Here is a 23,343-nt window from a genome sequence, read left to right as displayed (position 1 = left end):
TACTGCGTAGTTAGTGTGTTGTGTGTACGCACCTATTTCCGCACCACCACCACGCACCATTTGTTGTTGTTCTTTTAATTAATGGCTTTCAGGTGCTGAAAGCCATTAATTATTAAAAGAACAACAAGAAATTCAACGAAGCGAAATGTGTTCAACAAAGCCATTTAATTAAACAAAACAAAAACTGCGATCAACCAATGACAACATACATTCTTCGCTATTGCACCTCGCATAATCTCATCTCCATCAAGCCAAGAAAATGTTGATGTCATCATCATCAACCAATAGACGTCCACTGCTGGACATAGGTCTCTTGTAGGGACTTCCACACGCCACGGTCTTGCGCCGCCTGAATCCAGCGGCTCCCTGAATGATGTACCTGATGGCAAATTAGATTGGAAGGGAACTGGAGATAGTAGTGATCACCATCAATGGGCACTGGTCGAAGGGATCTCTTTCCAGAAAGAGGAAATAAGATCACCCAAGACGAATCTTTATTCGTTCGATCTTTTTGAAGTCTTAGAAAATGATGACTCACTAAAGACAAATGGAAACCAAGGATTGAAGCGACGCGGCAGTGGGAATGATTGTAGTTAGGAGAGATGGCTGTTGGAGTCGGTAAGTTTTATGATACCAGCAGATGCTTGCAGCAAACTTTTATTACAGTGTTTGGCTATGGTTTGTCTTGCAGCCAATTGGATTGAATTACAAGCGCTCTCAAGCGTTGGCAAGCATACGCAAACACCCGTCCACACGCTTGCCAGTGCTTGTTGTTTGCTGTTTGTCGCAAGCATGTAGATCCACCATTAGAACAAAGACCAGCGTAGACCCTCCAACAAGATAATTCATAAATAAAATGGCGGAAAGTGGCTGAGAAAGAGGAAATGTGAGAAACGAATGTGGTGGCGCTCATTAGAGAAAGCATATGTGGGTAATTGGCAAGCTGATATGATGAAAACATCATGCCTAACGGTGGTTACGCACTCATCCGATCCGAGTCCGTGAAAATACGTTCCTTTTTGTATTGTTTGGTAGCTTATGAGTTATGACATATGTCGTAGATAATCGCTGGTATTCTCACGGATGACGGATAGAACTCGGAAAGTGCAGAGCGTAATCGGTCTAAGTTTAAGAAATGTGTGTCAAATAAAAATGATCGGCACAGTTTGTTAACTTTAAGGCGTCTTATTAAGGCCAATGTTTGAACACTTGAGATGCAAAATAACCCGGCTGCGTTTGGATTGGTGTCAATGGAGAGTTGTGCGTTTATTAAGTGCATTTCACGGTTTGCTTAGCCTTGTTTATATGATTGAACTGATTTGGCATTGGATCTTATTTATATATTATTAACAAGACAACAGGACCAATTTTTATTAATTTTACTTGAAGAAATTTTGAAAAATCCCTTAGATAAAAAATAAATTATCAGAAACAGAAGCAAGCGGATTAAATTTTACAGTGGATTTTACAATCGGATTAAGTTTTACAGTGGATGACGTTACAGCAAAACTTAAAGCTATTATATAGTAGTAGTATAGTAGCCTTATCTAATCAGTATACAAATCATCCATGCGTGGAATAGTGCCAAGAATACAGGCTATATTTCCGCACTGAACTGTCAGGCTGATTTGCGCAAAAAATCAGCCAGTCCTTCTGTCACCTAATGAGGCAATCAAGAGCAGTGAAACGTTAATAATTTTGAAAACTAATGTCTCAACGCTAAGGTTATTTATATACTCTTCAATAAGTAGGAAAGAAGAAAAAAGAAATATAGCTGTCTACTTAAGTCCGTATAAGTAATCCAATAAAAGGTCCTTCCTCCTATCCGTAAATAGAAAGTAGGTAGTAGCAGCGACTCTCGCTTGTTCACACAGAAACGATACAGCCACTGTCCTAGAAACCATACCAAACAAAATATTTGTGTGATGGTGATAAAATATGAGATGTTGCACAGCCGTTTGCACCTTGTGCTGCCACTGGTTACTGTTGGCTTACGTAAGAGGAAGCCGTAATATAATCAACTTATGATATAATGTGTTATGTATAAATCCTGTGAAGCTTTAACAGTTGAACGATTTAGAAGGCGGACTCCGACCGCCGACGATGAACGATAAACGAGTAGAACTAGAAACTTAAACGAGTTTGGCGATCAGCGGGAAGCGAGTGTGTAGTTTTGATAGTTTTGTCGTGGGGCTATAAGCGAGTGTGCAATGCGACGAGCGATTACTCGCGCCATTCGCCCGCGGTCGCTAAGTCCTGAGAAACCTGGGCGCGCATTACACGTGTTCAAGCGAGCGAGCATCGCTGAAAGAATATCGCTGAGCGAGTTTATTTTTGAAAGAAGTTGCGAGCATAAGCTAGTTAACTTAAAAGTTAAAACGCATGTTTGCAAATGCAACCAGTTTCGGCTGACAAAAACATAATCCAACTAGGTAGACATTAATTGGCCTAACTATAGAACAAGTTGATAATGTATTTTCACACACGTTCGCACATTATCGCACAATCGTGCAATCCGTGTTGAAATTACGACATTTGCATAATTCGGTCAAATATGGCGTGATTCTGGTGTGCATTACATTGGGGGCACCATGAGCTCGACTAATTTAGGAAATTATCTACATCCTAGCAGAAACAATATCGTGAATATCGTTTAACTGACAGGTAGAACCCGCTGGTCGATTTCGAAAAGGTAAAGTCCGATGCAAGGTCGATGCCAGAAGAGCTGCATGATACATCAATCCTTTTTAAAACCTCAATGGTTGTGATTGGCTGAATTTATGGTCTTCTTATTGCGACAATATATCGTAGCCAATAGTGAGCAAGTGTCAGCTAATCAGAAGTAATTAAGATCGTCACACTGTAGCTGTCAAACTACCACGGCCATATCAGAGCAGGAACAGTTATTAAGAAGTCAAAAATTCTAAATTGCCTCTGCGGGTATTGATGAAACCTTTTGTAAAAATAACAGAGCTGACCAATACACCTTCACTCAGATTTATAACAATTTCAAATAGCAGCTACCTTGGTCAAAGAATTAGTTTGGCCATCCAAAGGGGCAATGCTTGCCCGCATCTTGGATACAATGCCTCGCTGTGGTGGTCTCGATGATATTTTAGATTTAATTTAATTTATTTTAGTTTTAATTTAATGTTGTTTTATTTAACTTTTAATTTAGATTTAAGTTTTTTAAATATAATTGTCTATCCCTATATAAATTATATATTGATTGTTATAATATAAGATTGACATAAAATTTCAAACAAATAAAAAAATACTGCTGAAATGGTGCCTAGTTTATTTAATACTAGATGATACCGCGACTTCGTCTGCGTGGATATGGGTTTTGTTAACCCGCGGGAACTCTTTGATTTACCAGAATAAATGTGTTAAGTCAAGATATAAGCTATGTTTTTTTCCAAAAATCCGTCCGTCCGTCGTTTCCAAAAGAACCACAAAGACACACACACACACGCACGTTCACAAATACAAACTTTCACCTTTAAAATATTAGTGTGATTATTAATGGGACTAGTCTCATTAATACGTGAGATTTGGTCACTCTAGACATTGTTCGTCTATTGTAGGAATTGATGTGTGCGCAAATTTGCGTCCCAATTACCGACCAGTAACTGCAATAAACAATATCGGAGCCATTTGCTGACCGATAAGCTGCGATAAATCGGTTTATGGCGCCTTCAAAGCAATGGTTATAGTTTATTGAATTATTACATTTGTAACCTTGAGCTCATAAAACTATGATAACTGCCAATTAGTGGTGGAAATCTGTGCGTCTAAATAATGTTTTTACGCACGAGTGTAATTATGCGTTGGTACTAGGTAGGTACTTAAGTATAAGTAGGTACCTACATATTCTACAATATATTCTTGTTAGACATGTGGAAAGATACGACGTTTATTATCAGCTAGCTTATGCTCGCGACTTCGTCCGCGTGGACTACACAAGTTTCAAGCCCCTATTTCACCCACTCAGGGGTTGAATTTTTAAAAATTTCCTTTCTTAGCGGATGTCAAATTCATAATACTGGGCGCTCAGAATACAGACTGGGCGTTACACAAGATCCACTTGGGGCCTGACAAGAACCGCTTGGGGCCTTCAATAATCACCAATACGTGGTGCCGACAATGCATAGCTAGAGACCAATCAGTCAGTCAGTCAGTCAATCAGTCACCTTTCCCTTTTAGGTAGATATATATTATACTGAACCTGTAAGTAGGAAAATCTGTTTGGATTGACCACAATGAACTATTGCGTTGAGTTGAAACTCCAATTCACCTAGGTACTTGATTCTATAAATAAAGTAAATGAGTCAACTAGGTAGGTACATGAATTTGTCGGTATTAGGTTGGTTCTCAGGTTACAACTTACAGTTGAAAGTAGAATTAATTACCTACTCAGTAAATAGGTAACCCCGCAGCCGCACGCGTCTACCTAAAATCTAAATACCTATATGTAGGTATAAGGCACTGGTCCGACCGCCGACGATGAACGAAAAACGAGTAGAACTAGAAACTTAAACGAGTTGGCGATCAGCGGGAAGCGAGTGTGCAAGTGCGACGAGCGATTACTCGCGCCATTCGCCCGCCGTCGCTAAGTCCTGTGCAAACCTACCAATTACAACAACCCGGGTATCTTTAAAACAAGAGTGAATAGGCATTTTCTAGGTAAACGTGTTCTTCTTCTTAAGCCACATCAACACTTTCCATTAGGTGTGATTATATTCAAGCCTATAATGAATAAAAATAAAAGACTGACTTATCTATCAACGCACAGCTCAAATTACTGGACGGATCGGGCTGAAATTTTTCATGACGTAGGCATCCGCTAAAAAAGGATGTTTGAAAATTCAACCCCTAACGGGATGAAATAGGGGTTTGCAATTTGTGTAGTCCATGCGGACGAAGTCGCGAGCATAAGCTAGTTAAGAATAAGACTATGTTAGGAACTTGATAAGGCTATGTTAAGAACACAATAATAAAAATTTTATAGATTTTTAGAAAAAATTAAATATAGCGGCTGTATGGCCATTTTTAAATGTGAAAATGTTTACTTTTTAGGTCGTCCTTGGCAGTCATCATCATCATCATCATGATCAACTCATCGCCGGCTCACTACAAAGTCCTCCACGGGTCTCCTCTCAGAGTGAGAAGGGTTTTCGCCATAGTCTACCACGCTGGCCATGTGCGGATTGGTAGACTTCACACACCATTGAGAACATTATGAACTCTCAGGCATGCAGGTTTCCTCACGATGTTTTCTTTCACCGTTAAATCAAGTGATATTCAATTACTTAAAATGTACATAACTCCGACAAGTTAGAGATGCGCGCCCGGGATTGAACCCCCGACCTCCGATTAGAAGACGAACGTCCTAACGACTAGGCTATCACAGCTTATTAAGCCATCTCACAGCATGGCAGTGCAGTGGCAGTGCAGTCTTGTTTTTTTAATTCTTTAGGGTTCTGTACCCGAAGGCTGCCAACGGGACGCTATTACTAAGCCTCCGCTGTCCGTCCGTCCGTCTGTTTGTCAGCGGGCTGTATCTCGTGAACCGTAATAGGTACAGAGTTCAAATTTTCACAGAATGTGTATTTCTGTTGATGCCGCTAATAGTAACAAATACTTGGTAAAATTTCAAAATGCTGCCATGAAACTTAAAAAAATTAAAAAGTGTTATTTCTTATACGATGCAACGGAACCCTTCGTATAAGAATCCCTCTCGCACTTGACCGGTTTTTAATTACGGCTTGTTTGTCATTTCATTAGGGAAGGTAAGTATACAAACAGGCCATCGCTTTGATTCATTTCTAAGAATCTTCGTTATCAGTTATCAGTTAATTTCGTTGGTCTGGTACAAAGGATGCTTGATTCATATCCGCCGATTAACATTTCGGTAGCCTTCTAACTTGGTAGGTAGGTAGGTACAGTGCGACAAGGTTCTCCTTGCACTTCAATGACATTGACAGGGGGGCGCTGTTGGAGAACAAAGGCTTAGAATATTCAAACAAGAACAAAGGGGACACTTGACGGCAACGTTAGTTCCGATTTTCGCCACGCGCCAAGATAGCCTTGTCGCAAAATCATTTCAAAGAATTTGTGTGACTGCAATTTCGTACACTTACCTATAAAAGTATCTACTAGGTAGGTACAAACAAACAATCTTTGAATGTCCTGGTTGTGCCGATCTAAGGTCAAAAGCGCTAGGATCGACAGACGCGGAGGGTGTGAATGCCCGCAACCTTATAGCGCGCATGCTGTCGAGCGAGGACGCCTGGCAACGATATAGCCAAATGCTGCGGGCTATAATAATAAGAAGAGAAGAGCGGGAAAAAGAAGAAAAGAAGAAGTAAGAAATTTAGGAGGTCAGCACGAAGTAATGCTTACGCAATTCCGTGGTAGACATGGGGAGGTTATTTTAGTCCGTGCGAGTCGAACACACCCTGCCAGCAGGCAGAAGTCCGTAGGGATTTTTTCCTCCCCCGAAGAAAAAAAAAAAAAGGTACAAACAAACAAACAAACAAACACGCCTCATAGCTCGCTACTAGCGGGCTGAGCTACTTTTAGTTTGTGGACGAGGCCAACTGTCAGTGTCCACGTTTCCGCTCCATACGTCATCACAGGTAGGACACACTCATTGAAGACCGTAGACTAAGGCTTTGCGGTATCGACGTTTCAAAGACCCATCGTAGCTTTGAAAATGCTGCCCAGCCCAGCAGTTTGAGCTAAGTATTCTTAATTTGCAAGATTCCATTCCAATTTGCGATCAACCTGTGACTAATTTAGTCTAGAATTAAGTTTACTAACTGAAATAGAATTCACAGTCCGTTAACTTTGCAGCCACAAACTAAATAGGTTTACCAAACATTATACCTATAGTACGCGACAGGTCGAGGTGGCGATCGGCCATCGAGTGGCGGTGGTGATCAGGCTATGAGGCGGAGGGACGACCCGCACACCCGTATGTCACCCGCACGATCCCGCACTGGTTTAGCGCGGGGGCTGTGCAGGTGTGCGGGGCGTCCCCACCTCGATTGCCATCTCGGCCTGTCGCGTACTATACCAGAGTCTTCCATTTTAACCTTCGCCTTTTATGGAATGTAAACTTTACCGACTATAATATGCCCTTTTAAACCCAACTATTAATGTGATTTTAAATCTTATTTTTCAAGATGTTAGGTTGAAGTTTGAAGATTTTTTTCTAATGTTGAGTTGCTATTGACGTCAGAGATAACATAAGAACTAAGAATCCGTAAGAGTGTGTAGAAAAGCGTTTTTTGTTGTATAGAAAATATACCATCTACTTTACTAGTGGTTAGTAGGTACGAAACTATAATTTCAGTCTCGGACAGGTTCTGATTTTTCTATACAACTTATACCTACCTATCCTTGATGACATTGTGTGAGAAATTGAATTCGATATCCTTTGATCCCCGTTGTCGGTCCTTGCTTCCTAGTTTCTTAAATTGAGAGACTCACTTCTTAAGTTTAGTCAAGATACATTTTTGTTACATAATATGATTTGTAAGAAAAGATTCTTATAAATGTTTATATTATGGTTAAAAATTATGTTAACAAAATAGGGCAAAAAGTGGTCCAACTTTTGTATTTTCACCCATATAACTTATCTAAACCTTCGTCAACTTTTGATCTACTTAAATCAAAAGTAAAGTAAAAAGTGATTTAAGTAGATCAAAAGTTGGGGAAAGTTTTTCGTTTTTCGTAAAAGAACAGCACTTTTGTTTGTCAGCTCTGTGGTTTTTGGGACATCAAAAAGTTTCATGCGCAACTGTATGCAATTGTTTGAAAGTTATTAGATTATTTAATGTAAATGTATCAATGTTCGTGAACTAATTCTTGCAGGCCAGTGACCCTGCGGATGTAGGTGACGCTCCGTCCTCGGTGACCGTGAAAACGTGATTAGCTTCCACGATTCCCCACGCAATTATAACACGAATTGTCAATGGGGTATCGTGCAAATTGGCATGAACTGTTTCCGGAACTGTTACAACTGATAGTTGTGATTGGCCATTTAAAGATCGACGTGTCTACTCTCTTAAAACAAACGTAAGAATTAAGGTTCTTTGAGTTTGTCCTGTTGAAGGACTGAGCTTCTAATTTGTAGGTCTTTTTGTCACAATGATAAATGAGGGGAAATTAGCGTCTCAAGATTTATTCTTTACTAGCTTATGCTCGCGACGTCGTCCGCGTGGACTACATAAATTTCAAACCCCTATTTCACCCCCTTAGGGGTTGAATTTTCAAAAATCCTTTCTTAGCGGATGCCTACGTCCTAATAGCTATCTGCATGCCAAATTTCAGCCCGATCTGTCCAGTAGTTTGAGCTGTGCGTTGATAGATCAGTCAGTCAGTCAGTCATTCAGTCAGTCAGTCAGTCAGTCAGTCAGTCAGTCACCTTTTCCTTTTATATATTTAGATTCAGTGGGGTCCACTCAATTTACGAATTGATATGTTTTTTCTTCCCATTACGTGACTCAAAAAAATTAACTATTTGCAAAGGGACAAGAACTAAAATCTACTAACTACGAACTAAAAACTACTAAGCACATTACATCTAACAAGCTTTCAAGCAAAGATGTTTTAGAAAAAATAAATAGCCCAGTCTAGAAAGTTTATTTGCTCCTAAAAAAATCCCTGAAAGAAAGATTGCCGTCATTTTAGAAGAGATCGACAGCTAGGTATAAATGTTGCCTAAATAAAGGCTTGCGAGCTAGCCAACGCGTAGCGACAGTTGCTCAGCTGCTAGCTAACAGTGCAATGCTATTCATTGTCGAGTTCCGGGGAGAAGGATGAATGACCCTGAGTAATTACAGACACGTGGGACGCAACAGACCAACGGTCACAGGAGACGTTTTAGCACATCAAACACGACGACCGACGCCCGAAGGCGAGCCGACGCCGACGCATACATTCATCGTAATTATTGTAGCAAACATTCTCGTCAATCTAATTAAAAACCGGCCAGGTGCGAGTCAGCCTCGCGCACTGAGGGTTCCGTACAATAGTCCTATTTTTTCGACATTTTGCACGATAATTCAAAAACTATGAGACATAAATATAAATATAAATCTGTTTTAGAATCCACAGGTGAAGCCCTTATGATACCACACTTGATATAGTTATCTTACTTTAAATATTGAAAATACTAATTATTAGTTCATAACCACAATTTTTTTTTTTTTGTGTGATTTTCCCACAAATTCACGGTTTTCAGATTTTTCGCCTAATGTCCGCTATAAGACTTACCTACCTGCCAAATTTCATGATTCTAGGTCAACGGAAGTACCTTATAGGTTTTCTTGACAGACAAGACGGACATACAGACAGACAATAAAGTGATCCTATAAGAGTTCCTTTTTTCCTTTTGAGGTACGGAACCCTAAAAAACTGCTGTTTGATTGTGAGAACAGCTGGTAATTATAAGGTTAGGTAACTTGTATTCGTGTCGAGAAACCACTATTCTGAATACTTATCAATGTGGTTATCCGTCTTTTCAACTAACTGGACATAGGTAGGTACGCAACGTTAGAAGACCCCCCACTAGGTGGACGGACGACATCAGACGAGTCGCAGGGAGCCGCTGGATCCAGGCGGCGCAAGATCGTGGCGTGTGGAAGTCCCTACAAGAGACCTATGTCCAGCAGTGGACGTCCATTGGTTGATGATGATGATGATGGACATAGGTACAATAGGTACAGAATATTCCGCAGAAAATTCACAATTATTTTGTGCTGTACCCAAACTTTGTTCATAACAATTCAATAGCCCAAAGTCCAAACAAACATAGGTATTTTTTTTTTATTCAGATACAAGTTAGCCCTTGACTGCAATCTCACCTGGTGGTAAGTGATGATGCAGTCTAAGATGATAGCGGGCTAACCTGGAAGGGGTAAGGCAGTTTTTATTAAACCCATACCCCTTTGGTTTCTACACGGCATCGTACCGGAACGCTAAATCGCTTGGCGGCACGGCTTTGCCGGTAGGGTGGTAACTAGCCACGGCCGAAGCCTCCCACCAGACCAGACCAGAAATTTAGAAATTATAAAATTCCAAACCCCTGCCAGGAATCGAACCCGGGACCTTCCACTGTTAAGACCACAGCGCTCACCACTGCGCCAGGGAGGTCGTCAAATACCTACAGGTAATACCTACTTCGGCTTGTTCTAAATAACTACTATCCAAGGTTAGAGAAAAGATAGTTGATCTTGGATTACCTACCAAAAGTGTTATGATTGTATTTACCTAACTATGATCTGGAAAGGAATAATGGAATGTATCAATAATGCAGAACAGTGGCAGAACATCATATAAGATTTCGATTTCATCAACGTAATATAATTCTCATCCGAGAATGAATTTGATATTTCGGCAGGTTTTCAGTACAAAAACTGTCACTACGCCCAATTTATGTCTCGATTGAACGTTACTCGACGTTGGTGAAATCGGTACTAAGTCAAGAGTAAGTAAAAATCCTCAATAAGCACCAAGCACCTAAGCCTGAATTATAACTTTACCTACTTATATGTAAAATGTACCTATTTATTAGAGTAGATGTTGCTGCTAGCAGAACGGCAATTATTTCACGCGTATTAAATAACCTTACGACGACAACAGGTCGCAAAAAACATCAATAGCTACCAGTTATTGGTTAAAATTGGCGTGATATCCGACAGCCTTGTCCGTGGTAAACAATTTTGGATTTTATGGCTAATATTTTAAACTTAATATTACAATTTTCAATGATTCATTTACCTGCGCCATTTTCATGATGTGATTCTGAGGTGCCATTAAAATTTATAATAACTTCGACCATGTTTAATACCGCAAGATTTGTTATTGTAAAATTGAAGGAAATTTAAAAGACAAAGTTATTCTATTACACGGGCAACGTTTTGGAACCTTTTTCTTATTGCTGGGAAATGCGTTTACACATTCCCAGTTACCCAACCAGCCAGCCAACTGGAAGGAAGGTATGTGGGACTCGCCGGCCGAGAGGCGACCGGAATACCCACTAAAGACTACTACTAGCCAGAGGGACACGCGGAGAAACCTCCTGCCAAGTCATTAGCCATAGCCAACAATATCCGAAGCTAAATTATTAGCCACTAGCTTATGCTCGCGACTTCGTCCGTGTGGAGTACACAAATTTCAAACCCCTGTTTCACACCCTTAGGGGTTGATTTTTCAAAATCGTTTCTTAGCGGATGCCTACGTCATGATAGATCTATCTGCATGCCAAATTTCAGCCCGATCAGTCTAGTAGTTTGAGCTGTGCGTTGATAGATCAGTCAGTCAGTCAGTCACCTTTTCGTTTTATATATTTAGATTTTACCGGGTTGCACCGGCCCGAATACTGCTCTTCCCCTCGGATGTACCTATCCAAAAGGGTCCAGCAGCACTGGAAGGTTACCTGGCTGACACCCCAATGTTTTGGTACCTATGGCTACATCACTAAATTTTAAAACCGGTCCCGTTGGCACTCTGCGGTACACAGGTACGGAACCCTAAGAAACTAAGTTATTCATTAGGTACCTATCAATTTATCACTCACCCAATGACCTTACGTTTTAAAACAGATAACACATAGAATGGAATTTACGTGTTTTCTTACAATTTTGTTAGCCACATTTTTGCTGTTGTGGAACCTTTTCAGGTAGGTACTTAGTTACCTACAGTATGTTTATAGACATTATTCTTGTGGTGTTTTTTTTTTTTTTTTATTCTAGATTTTTGTAGAGGGTTTGTTTACAACCTAAGCATGTCACCCTCATAGGAGCAAACATTTCATTATGTTCTTCAACCCAATGTTCTTCAATGTTTCCTCATAGGAGCAAACATTTCATTATGTTATTCTTGTGGTGTGATTTTATCAATGAACTGATTACCGCAAGACGTCGGGCGAGTTTCCATCCTTATATCGTCGGCATTCCATCTACAGGCACGAAACGCTTTGCGTCATCATTCCTCATAAGCATGGCTAAGGTTTGATTATGATTATGAACTGATTTCACTTAAAATTCTACTTGGCCAAGTGCGAGTCAGGCTCGCGCACCGAAAGTTCCTTACTACAGTCGTATTTTTTCTACATTTTGCACGATAATTCAAAAACTATGATGTATAAATAAAATATAAATCTGTTTTTGAATGCACAGGTAAAGCCCTTTCATATGATACCCCACTTGATATGGTTATCTTACTTTGAAAATTGAAAATACTAATTATTAGTTCATGACCACAATTTAATTTTTTTTGTGTGATATAACCACAAATTCACGGTTTTCAAATTTTTCCCCGAATATCAGCTATAAGATCAACCTACCTGCCAAATTTCATGATTCTAGCTCAACGGGAAGTACCCTGTAGGTTTCTTGACAAACACGACACAACGAAGTGATCCTATAAGGGTTCCTTTTTTCCTTTTGAAGTACGGAACCCTAAAAATATCGCACGGTTCCTCCGTCCCTGTTGCTCTATCGCCACGCTACCAAGGACTAAGGAGCAGAGATTTCGTGATGATTATTATCTTATCTCGTCCCCAATTTCGTGACGCAAAGAATAACCGATAGCGAGCGGAGGTCAGACATACACGCTAATATTTGCGAATTCATATTACCTATAGCACCTTGGAATGGCGACCTCGCACCGGAAGACGCAGTGTTGGATGACCCCTCACTAGGTGGACGAACGACATCAGACGAGTCGCAGGGAGCCGCTGGATTCAGGCGGCGCAAGACCGTGGCGTGTGGAAGTCCCTACAAGAGACCTATGTCCAGCAGTGGACGTCTATCGGTTGATGATGATGATGATCACCTATGGTATACCTATTACCTCATCATGATTCATGTCAACCCATCGCCTATCTCCTGTCAGAATGAGAAGGGTTTAGGCCATAGTCTCCCACGCTGACCAAATGCGGCTTAGCAGACTTCACACACCCTTGAGGCTTGAGAACATTATATGGAGAACTTTACTCAACCTATTTTTTTTGACAAGTTCCCTGGCGCAGTGGTGAGCGCTGTCTTATAAGTGGGATTTCCTAGGTTTGATTCCTGGCAGAGGCAATTTGGAAATTTATTATTTCGAAATTGTATCTGGTCTGGTCTGGTGGTAGGCTACGGCCGTGGCTAGTTTATCATCCTATTGACAAAGCCGTGTCCCCAAGCGATTTAGCGTTTCGGTACGATGCCGTGTAGAAACCGATGATATGGGGAGGGGCGGAGGGAGGCGTCGCCTCATTACTAATTTTTTTTAAAGAATATTAGACGCCCTTGACTAACATTCCCCTTTCCTCTCCAATTAAGCGTGAAGCTTGTGCTAGGAGTAGGTACGACAATAGTGCAACGGGTGGGGTTTGAACTGGCGACCTTTCGAATTTCAGTAGGTACGCACCTTTAACCGTCGAGCTATTGAGGATTAAATTATTCGCTGTATTAAATTGAATTTAAGCCAACAAAGTGACGTCCTCGATCTGGACCCTGAAAGCGCGTCTATTATCTCCAAAACGACAATCAATTGAACCAAATTTCAGACAAATGCCGTTAGCTCAAGTTCAACGCCTCTGCAAAAACATTAAGCTCAAATTCTCGCACAAAATGGAGCTGCTGGAACCGGTTACCGGCAGTGAGCGGGTGTCGAGACGAGATGCTGTCTCGATCTCGACCGGGATCTCATTCATCATCATCATCATGATCACCCCATCACCGGCTCACTACAAAGCACGGGTCTCCTCTCAGAGCGAGAAGGGTTTTGGCCATAGTCTACCTGTCTAGTTTTTAAAAAAAAAAAAGAACATTAGCCATGTTAAATGACTAATATTCCCCTTTCCTCTCCAACTAAGCATCAAGCTTGTGCTAGGAGTAGGTACGACAATAGTGCAACTGGCGGGGTTTGAACCGTCGACCATTCGGTTGGTTCCTTTATCGGTTGAGCTATTGAGGCTGAAACTGAGGCTACTGAGGCTCTTTGAGAACATTATGGAGAACTCTCAGGCATGCAGGTTTCCTCACGATGTTTTCATTCACCGCTAAAGCAAGCGATATTCAATTAATTAAAACGCACATAACTCCGAAAAGTTAGAGATGCGTGCCCGGGATCGAACCCCCGACCTGTGTACCCTGGATGTGTTAATCCAGGATATAATCTATCGCCATTCCAAATTTCATCCAAATCGGTTCAGCCGTTTTTGCGTGATTGAGTAACAAACATCCAAATATCCAAACATCCACACTTTCACATTTATAATTGGATTAATATTAGGATTATGGATCAGTGATATTAAATGAAAATCAGTCATAGGTATTCATATACCGCAAAGCACATCTGTTGACTTACGAGCCTTACAAAAGAGATTTCTCATTCCGAAACTCCATTTCGTAGAAATATACGACTCACCCTTAGAATACGATTCACTTTGTTCTGTATTCTGAGGATTCACCAAAGCAAATGCGTTTGTTTGCTCTCAACAAACACGCGGCACCCGATCCCAAGTTGTCTTTACCTGTTCGAACTTCGATAACCTTTTTCACCTCCTTTCACTTAAGCCGATAAATAAATATTATTTTACAAACGAAGATCTTTGTAAAACCTGATGCATCCTTAATAACTGAGCCTCAAGGCATGCCAAATTAAAGTTAATCATACGTTTTGAGGTTTCTAAATATAGGTTAAGCGATATTATAACTAGATTACGTTTCAAATCTTTTTGTTAGTAACCAACCGAGCTCGTAATTATTATAATAAAATTTGCAATACAAAAACAACGCCGGCGAAAGAGCCTGCGTAATGGTCTTTTAAAAGTGTAATAGAAAATGAACTTTAAATATTAAAGGTAGAAAGTAAAAAACAAAACTTACATCATAACTCCAGGTGCAAGACACGCCGGCGAATTTGGCAACACATCGACCGAGCTCGACGTCCTCGTGTGTTGTATAGAGGTGCTTCAAACAGTACTTCACGTGAGGGGCAACCCTCCTCATTGTCTCTCGAGATATCAGCACCCCAGGCCCACCCATACAGAAATTTTCATTGTAATCCAAAGCTAAAGCGTCTTTTTCATTATTCGTTCCTCTTCCCGCCTGCCCGATGAATTGAGGTTTTCTACTGTCCACTGAACGTAAAAATTCCCCTAATTTATCACCCCTAACATAAACATCGTCGTCAGCCCGCATGAACCACTCGAATCTCTCGCCATAGTGCTCGTACATGTACAGGAACATCAGAAAGGACTTCTTCTGAGGAGGGTAACTGTCATCGACGTTACGTAGCGGGATCAAGGGTAATCCTGGCGCACGCGACACTTCCGAACTGAAGAAAGCGATCTTTCCCGGCAAGTCCTGCGCCCACGTTTCATAAACGGCTCTCGCTCTACTCGTCAAATACTGTTCTGCTGTCATAACACCGACGAACACTAAAGTCCTGTTGGAATTAAACAGAGTTTCATCAGCTCTCAATCCTACGATCGATATGGGATCAGGTGCAACATATTTTGCAGCATTCGGGCAAGCTTGTATGGAAGTCCTCGAGGAAGGTCTCAAACACAATTTCAGGAACACACCGAACGTTACGCCAGCGACTATGCCAGCCACGAGATGCATCCATTTACTCCTTCGCGGCATCTTAAAAGGACTACCTCAACATACACATCCACTGTCTCCCGGCGTCCTCACGTGCATTCCAGATTTATGGCTGTTGATGAGGATAACATTAGCGGGCGGTCGTAGGCATTGTGTCAGATCACATTGCCGACAAATTATCACGTCACGCGAAATCGATCACAAGTATCTCAGTGTCACGATCTAAATATCGAATTTGCAGATGCTATCGGCGACGCGGGCGAAGCGAGCGCGGCGAGGCGCGACGCGTGTCCAAATGCGAGCCGTTCATTTTACGATGCGAGCTGACGATCACTGACGATACTGAGAACCCGTTTGACTCGTGCGCTGCTCGCCGTACTACTGCAGTATGCAAGTGGGCCGTCTGAAAACAACTCGACCAGCGCGGCGGTCCGGCTGTCCGAGCCCGCAGGCCGAAGCTCCGCGTCTCGCTTCCACTCGCACGTTGACGTATATCGTTCCTTATCGAGGCTGATTATACTATGCTATATTCGAATGAACTTGTCCCATTCATCGGTGGGCAATGACAAGATATGATAGACAATGCGGTCTCCGTAATACGAGCATGGTCTACCTAGCGAGCCGGGTAGCGGAAGCTTGTAAGGAACTACGCCGGCGACGTCAAAGGCATCTCATAAGTGGCGTGAGCCACAGCATAATTGTACATTTTGCGTGAGCGGACAGCTATTTACATACGTGGAAATTACTCTCATCCGATGATCCGACGTCTTTTACGAATCTAAATAGGTACAAATTATGAAATGCCTTGCTTTGCTCTTATGTGACAAAAATGACGTTGGTTAGCTAATGATTTTAATTTTCAAAGCTCAAATTAACAGGATTTCAAAACAAGACATTTTGGTACCTAGTTAATACGCACCTATTATACCTAGTTACTATGTAGGTATTATACAGTCTTAAAAGTTCTGGATCCCAAAGCAATCCTTGCCAGGGTTCGTCACTAGCTGTCTTGTGATCTTTTACCTTACTCTAGTAACTTTCATGTATAGATCCTTTCACCATTTCAAGGGTTGATCAGAGAATTTTTGAAAATTGAAGTAGCTATAGGTACCTACCCAGTAGGTACTTATATTTTTCCATAACACAATAAATGTTGAGAGGTTGAGACAAATTAGGAGTATTTATAGACTACGTACTATATTAAAAGTAAATTATGTATGTAATTAAAAAAATATTCCCAAGTTTCAAGGAATTAAAATTCGTCTCTGAGAAAGCTACACTTTACTAAATACATCAATTAAGTAATTATATTTCTAATTCTGTAAGCATTAGGGTTCATTTTTGAAAACCTCATCCCTAGTTCTGCAGTTTATCTGTTTTATGAAAGTAAAAAAAATCAAAGTGCAGTCTCGACCGCACATGTGTTTGATGCCGACAAGTCGGGAACCTCATTTGCTTGACAGATGGGATCCTGAGAACCCCATAAGTGCTGTACCACACTTTATTACCTTAGAATAGATTAGAATATAATATTTTTATTCAAGTAGGTAAACTTTTGTTTCGCTGAAGTGCTTTTGAATCGTCAAATAATTTACCACTAGAACATTTAGTAGGCTTAGTATAGGTAGGTACAACCGCTTCGGAAATCAGTTCTACTGACAAGAGAAAAGCATATTTCCCACCATTACCCATTCCTAATTTAGATAGTATCTACCTTTATTATAAAGCGACTTTAGAAAGAAAGAATTCAAAATCAAAATTACTGCTGAATAGGTTGAAATCTATACCTAGATAAGAGCGTATTTTGACTTTCTTCAGACGTAGCTGAGTTGAAATGAAACAGAGTTATTATGTCTCACATAGAACAAGTTTGGGGTCCATCATTTAATTATCTGATGATTTCTATCAGATTAAATAGAATAGAATAGAATAGAATGGAATGGAATGTAATGGAACAGAACGAAACGGAATGGAATTGAATGGAACGGAATGGAACTGAATGGAATGTAGGTAATGGAACGGAACGGAACGGAATGGAACGTAACGGAACGGAGCAGAACAGAATATATTAACAGAATCAATTAATTTACCACTGGTTCGGAATGCCGCTGGTTATTCTAATGTGATAGCACCCTTAGGTCGAGTGTAGGACAGCGCCACATTCGGGTGCACTGCTCTCAAGGGTTGAATTCATTAGAGCCGGCATTTTTTGTAACTTGAGCCGCGGGTCCATCATGATAAAGATATTATGACAGTGAATTTGAAATTTGGTTTATTTCTGTTATGCGATCCGTCCCCTAACAAACGTAGTTTCGTTCTCATTTGAATACAAAGTCAATGAAAATAATTTTGTAAAAAGCTAGTAAATCACCCTAGAACTAGAAGCGGGTGCCTAAATAACCCTGGAGCTAAAAGCTAGTAAATCACCCTAGAACTAAAAGCGGGTACATAAATCACCCTGGAGCTAAAAGCGGTATAGCCTCGATAGCTCAACGGTTATAGGAGCGGACTGAAAACCGAAAGGTCGCCGGTTCAAATCCCACCCGTTGCACTATTGTCGTACCTACTCCTAGCACAAGCTTTACGCTTAATTGGAGGGGAAAGGGGAATATTAGTCAGCAATTTGGCTAATATTCTTTTTAAAAAAAAATTGAATAAATCATTTGACTTTGACTTTGATGATAAAATTCACTCGGAACAAACAAAGTCCGGGGCATCTCTAGTCTAAATATATAGAAGGAAAATTTGGCTGACTGACTGGTTGATCTATCAACGCATAACTCTGAAAAGTTAAAGGCGCGCCCGGAATCATACCCCCGAATCGGAAGATTTATCATAAAAAAGAAACCCCGACCTCCCAAATAGGAGATGGACGTTTTAACCACTAGACTATGACGGCTTTAAATACATTTATAACATTTTTGGCTAGCGTTCTGGTTACAGCCTGTATACTGAAAACTTTTGTATTGAAATCCGAAATGAACCACCTTAGAAATCATATTGTTTAATATGCCAAGTAGGTATTTTACAATGAAATAAAAAAGATAGCAAACCCGACAGAGTAGTTTTGCATGTAGAGATATCACAAAAATGTTGTAACTCAAAATTCGGATAAATTACACAATTAGGTACAAGAGTCATCAAAAAAACACAAAATTTTTGTTACTTTAAGTGCTTACACTACAGTTACATAAATGTAACATGTAGGCATTCTTTTGTAATAGATAAAAGTACTTACCTGGTTTAGGTATTTTGTACTTAACGCAAATTATTAAAAACGCTGATACAAATTGAATAGCGTTGTTAACATGATTTAGCTACATAATATGTAACATGTGTAGTTATTCAAACGTATAAGTACGCGACAGGTCGAGATAGCAATCAGGGTATGAGGCGGGGGGACGCCCGCACTCTACCCGCCAAAGTAGTCTTTGTCCTTCCCCGGGATGCAAGCTATCTCTGTACCAAATTTCGTCAAAATCGGTTGAATGGATGGGCCGTCAGTGGCGGATTTGCCCTAAGGCCCAGTAGGCCCGGGCCTAGGGCGGCTAGATATTAGAGACGGCCAATCATGACTAAAATCACTTTTTTTTAGTAACAAAAAAAATTGCGCCTGCAGCGCTCGAGCTCCTATTTGTCATTGGATTGTATTTTACTGACAAATCAAAAGGTAATTTTTTAATCCCCCTCCCCTTCCCCCTCAACTCATGGCTACGACAATGATTAATGGGTGTTGAGAAAGGGGTGGCTGGTACTTACGAAATCCTGGGGCCTAGGGCGGCCAAGACTGAAAATCCGCCACTGCGGGCCGTGAAAGGCTAGCAGACAGACAGACACACACTTTCGCATTTATAGATAAGAGATATAAAAGAGGACATTCAAAAACAAAATACTGTTGTAAAAATAACGTTATTTTATTTATATTTAGGTATACTCGTAGATATTATACATATTTCATTTAGGTATATGAAGCTGTATTATAAAATCACGCCCTACGCTTAAGATTCACATCATTAAAACTAGAAAATAAATAAAAATACAACATTTACCTATCATATTTAGAACGACATAATATGCTTTAATTTATCGGAAATTACCAGATTTTTACCCGACTGCAGCGAACCCAAAAGAAGGGTTATGTTTTGGACCTGTACCTATGTACAAACCATTCCAATGTCCACTCGTAACTACTCAAGGACTAAATCGATTTTGATAAATGATACATCAATATGTAGATTAGTCTTGATGGCGTGAGTTCACTTGGTAGCAGTGGCGTGCACAGAGTTTGAAGCTAGGGTAGGCATTAGTTAGGTAGGAACCTGTTTACTGGCAGGTCACAATGAAAAATATGCACTGAGCTTACAACTGAGGTAAGCAGTGCATTTATGCCTCTATGACCTGCACCCTACTGCTTGGTAGGTACATGAAATTTTAAAAAAATTGGTGGATTTATGCGCTTTAATATGCGGACTGAAAAAAATTTACCTACCTAGTGCAAACTGCAGTCGGGGTCTTTTGAAAACTTTTTAAATTACCTACTTTAACCACATTATAATTTTTTTTGAAACACGCGATGAGGAGGTTTCCAGGCAACGTCCGAGAAAATTTCCATAGATGGCGCTAAATACTACCACCACTAAAGATGAAAAATAATACCTACATCTATAATTATGATCTATGCTTTAAATTTTTTTTAAATCGGATGCGAAATTAATTAATTACTTCTACTATCTACTTTCTTCTTCGTTCACAGATTTTGTGGGGAAGAAACGTAAGGAGAATTGCAATGCACGCTAGCTCTTACTCTTCATTTATGTCATTGATTGACACGACCTAAACATTAAAGCATAGATCATATATATATGTAAATATTATTTTTCATCTTTTGTGGTGGTAGTATTCAGCGCCATCTATGAAAACTTTCTCGAACGTTGCCTGGAAACCGCCTCATTGCCCTGCCACATTTATTTTTAAAAAAAATGGCCAGTGTCACTCGGGATGATGTAAGGATCTCTTTCAATTTATTTATAAAAAAGAGCATGTTTACAGATCTGTAACGAATATAATCACTACCCATATTAAAAACGCGAAAGTGTGTTCGTTTGTTGGTTTGTTCTTCAATCACGTCGCAACGGAGTACCGGATCGACGTGATTTTTTGCAAGGGTATAGTTAATGACCGGAGTGTGATAGGCTACTTTTTATCCCGAAAAATAAAAAAGTTCCCACACGATTTTTAAAAATCGAAATCCACGCTAACGAAGTCGCGGGCATCATCTAGTATTTGATATAATTTCTTCACTTTTCACTTTAAAAATCTTATAAATAGACAACATTATACAAGCACTACATTATGCTAGGTCTACACTTGCGCACATGCTTGACGTATTGAAATAAATTCGATCGTATGGTAGGTACAGTACCTACTATCACTTTTGCGCAGAAATCTTATTTTTGAATGGCGCGAAAATATCTTAGCCAATCATAGCGTGCGTCCATCCGCCATTGGTTGCCCACGCACCATGTTTTGTACAGTGCGACAAGGCTCTCTTGGCACTTGAATGACATTGACAGGGGGGCGCTGTTGGAGAACAAAGGCTTAGAATATTCAAACAAGAACACAGGGGACACTTGACGGCAACGATAGTTCCGATTTGTGCCACGCCCCAATAGCCTTGTCGTACTGTACGTGCGAATCATGAGCGAGATAGCACGAGTCTGTTGTTCTGTTGTTTAAATCTTAACGTCAAGCAATAAGGTCTGTATTTCATTGATGTACAATTCGGTTTTAGTCGGCATTAGGTTGCGCTTTTCTGCGCAAACGAATTTTACGATGCGATTTATAAAAGTGGTAGTATAAGTCCCGCAAGTTGCTATTGCGCTGAAACCATGTCTCATTAACATCGAAATCATCATCATTTGACGTCAGCCAAAATAAAAATATACCATCAGCTCGAAACTTCAGTGTAGTGCTGAAGTCACTAAAATGGCGGCCACGCGCATTAACAATTTGCGGGACTTAAACCTACAGTACTAGGCGCGCCGTGCGTCTTTGATTCCTTCAGATTTGTTTTCAGTACACCAATTGCAACCTTTGAGTCAACATACATAAAGCTGAGTCAATAAAAGACTGATCTGCTTCACTCCACCTGTATGCGCTTACCCTTAGCCTTACATCAAAAACATTATTATCATAGGTATAATACATATGGACGAATAAAGTAAGTAATGTTGCAAGATATCTACACGCTTTATTTACAATTTAAATAAAAAATATACCATGTTTATTTTTAAATCAAAGGGCCAGCCCTAAAAGTGAAGGGGTAGATAAGTGCAATGGCAACGGCCGCACTCAGAGTCGCTAATCGTTACTAAAGATTGAGTTAAAACGAGACAGATTTATGTGAGAGATTGGCCCCAATTCTCTAGTCTCTCTCTAAACTAAATTTAGAGTATCTGCATCCTTTTCTTTTTACTAATGCTAAAAAAGGAACGGAACATGACTTTCACATTTAAAGACTCTAAATTTTAGTGCACAATAGAAATTTAAACAGTAGGTTCGCGACTGCGCGCTAAAATCACGGGTTAGGACAGACACAGTTTGACAGTTCTAAATTTAATTTTTAAATGGTAAAACCCGTGATTTTAGCGCGCAGTCGCGAACCTACTGTTTAAATTTCTATTGTGCACTAAAATTTAGAGTCTTTAAATGTGAAAGTCATGTTCCGTTCCTTTTTTAGCATTAGTAAAAAGAAAAGGATGCAGATACTCTAAATTTAGTTTAGAGAGAGACTAGAGAATCGGGGCCATTATCCCTCTAACAAATAAATCTGGAATAGCGGTGGAATAGTTATACTCTGTTTTGTCTTTTTCCTTCAAATGTCAAATTACTGATGACAGAGAAAGACAAAACAGAGTATAACTATTCCACCGCTATTCCAGGTTTATTAATTGTTAGAGGGTTAAGGTCTGTCTCGTTTTAACTAAACTTAAGTAACGATTAAGCGACTCTGAGTACGGCTGAAAGTAGTGCTTAGTGATTTAAATCTAAAATGGAATTGCACAAATAATTAATGCTATTTCATACCAACTTGTAATTTAGCTTTAAAGGTGTGGAATGAAAACCGAGAAGTCGACGTTTTTGTCTACAAATTGGTTTAAAACAGCACCATTTTAATATTAAAATAATTTTCAAATTAAAATATAACACCTACTACAAATTCTTACAACGCTAAACTCACATTTTTCAAATGATAAATTAATTATTATTTTCTATTCGATAGAATCAGTTTACTTTTGAATATAACTAATAATTTTGCCATCGAAATGCGTATTTATATTTCGATCATTTAAACGAAATTTTGGTTAAAACACAACAGCCGTTTATGGGTTCCGTACATCAAAAGGAAAAAAAGGAACTGTTCACTTCGTTGTCTGTCTGTCAATTCGGGAGAATGAAAACCTATAAGGTTAAGCGCTATTAGTATAAATCGCTGTGTGGCTTAGAGCTAACGCGCGTACGCTAGCGGTCCGTACGTTTTTTCCCGCAAAATCTGTGAACTATAGAACTACATAGAAGCGCGCGCACTGCGGAATTAATTCCGCACCGGACTTTCATTTAAATTCAAATTTACGGATTTTGAAACGCACCGCAACTCGCCGCACTAGCTCTTATAGTTTAACTAGCTGATGCCCGCGACGTCTTCCGCGTGGAATTAGGTTTTTAAAAATCC

At 40.0% G+C, this 23,343-nt stretch overlaps 2 protein-coding genes across 6 annotated transcripts in view; both read right to left on the bottom strand.

Annotated features, from left to right (window-relative positions):
• Chsy (Chondroitin sulfate synthase) overlaps positions 1 to 16,006 on the bottom strand; it is a 144,375-nt gene extending 128,369 nt beyond the window's left edge. For all 5 annotated transcript variants that reach the window (XR_011237771.1, XR_011237769.1, XR_011237770.1 and 2 more), the window contains exon 1: positions 14,892 to 16,006. Coding sequence is in view for 1 of the 5 variants with exons in the window: in XM_034977434.2 (XP_034833325.1) it covers positions 14,892 to 15,653 (762 nt within the window). In the remaining 4 variants the exon portion in view is untranslated. The remainder of the gene's footprint in view (positions 1 to 14,891) is intronic.
• LOC117990006 (ubiquitin-associated protein 1) overlaps positions 1 to 23,343 on the bottom strand; it is a 184,491-nt gene that overhangs the window by 156,531 nt on the left and 4,617 nt on the right. The gene's annotated exons all lie outside the window — the stretch shown is intronic.

Source organism: Maniola hyperantus, chromosome 17, assembly GCF_902806685.2.
Source record: "Maniola hyperantus chromosome 17, iAphHyp1.2, whole genome shotgun sequence".
Classification (NCBI taxonomy): domain Eukaryota; kingdom Metazoa; phylum Arthropoda; class Insecta; order Lepidoptera; family Nymphalidae; genus Maniola; species Maniola hyperantus.
The sequence above is the reverse complement of the archived record's forward strand: the minus strand, read 5'-3'. Positions and strand labels throughout refer to the sequence as shown.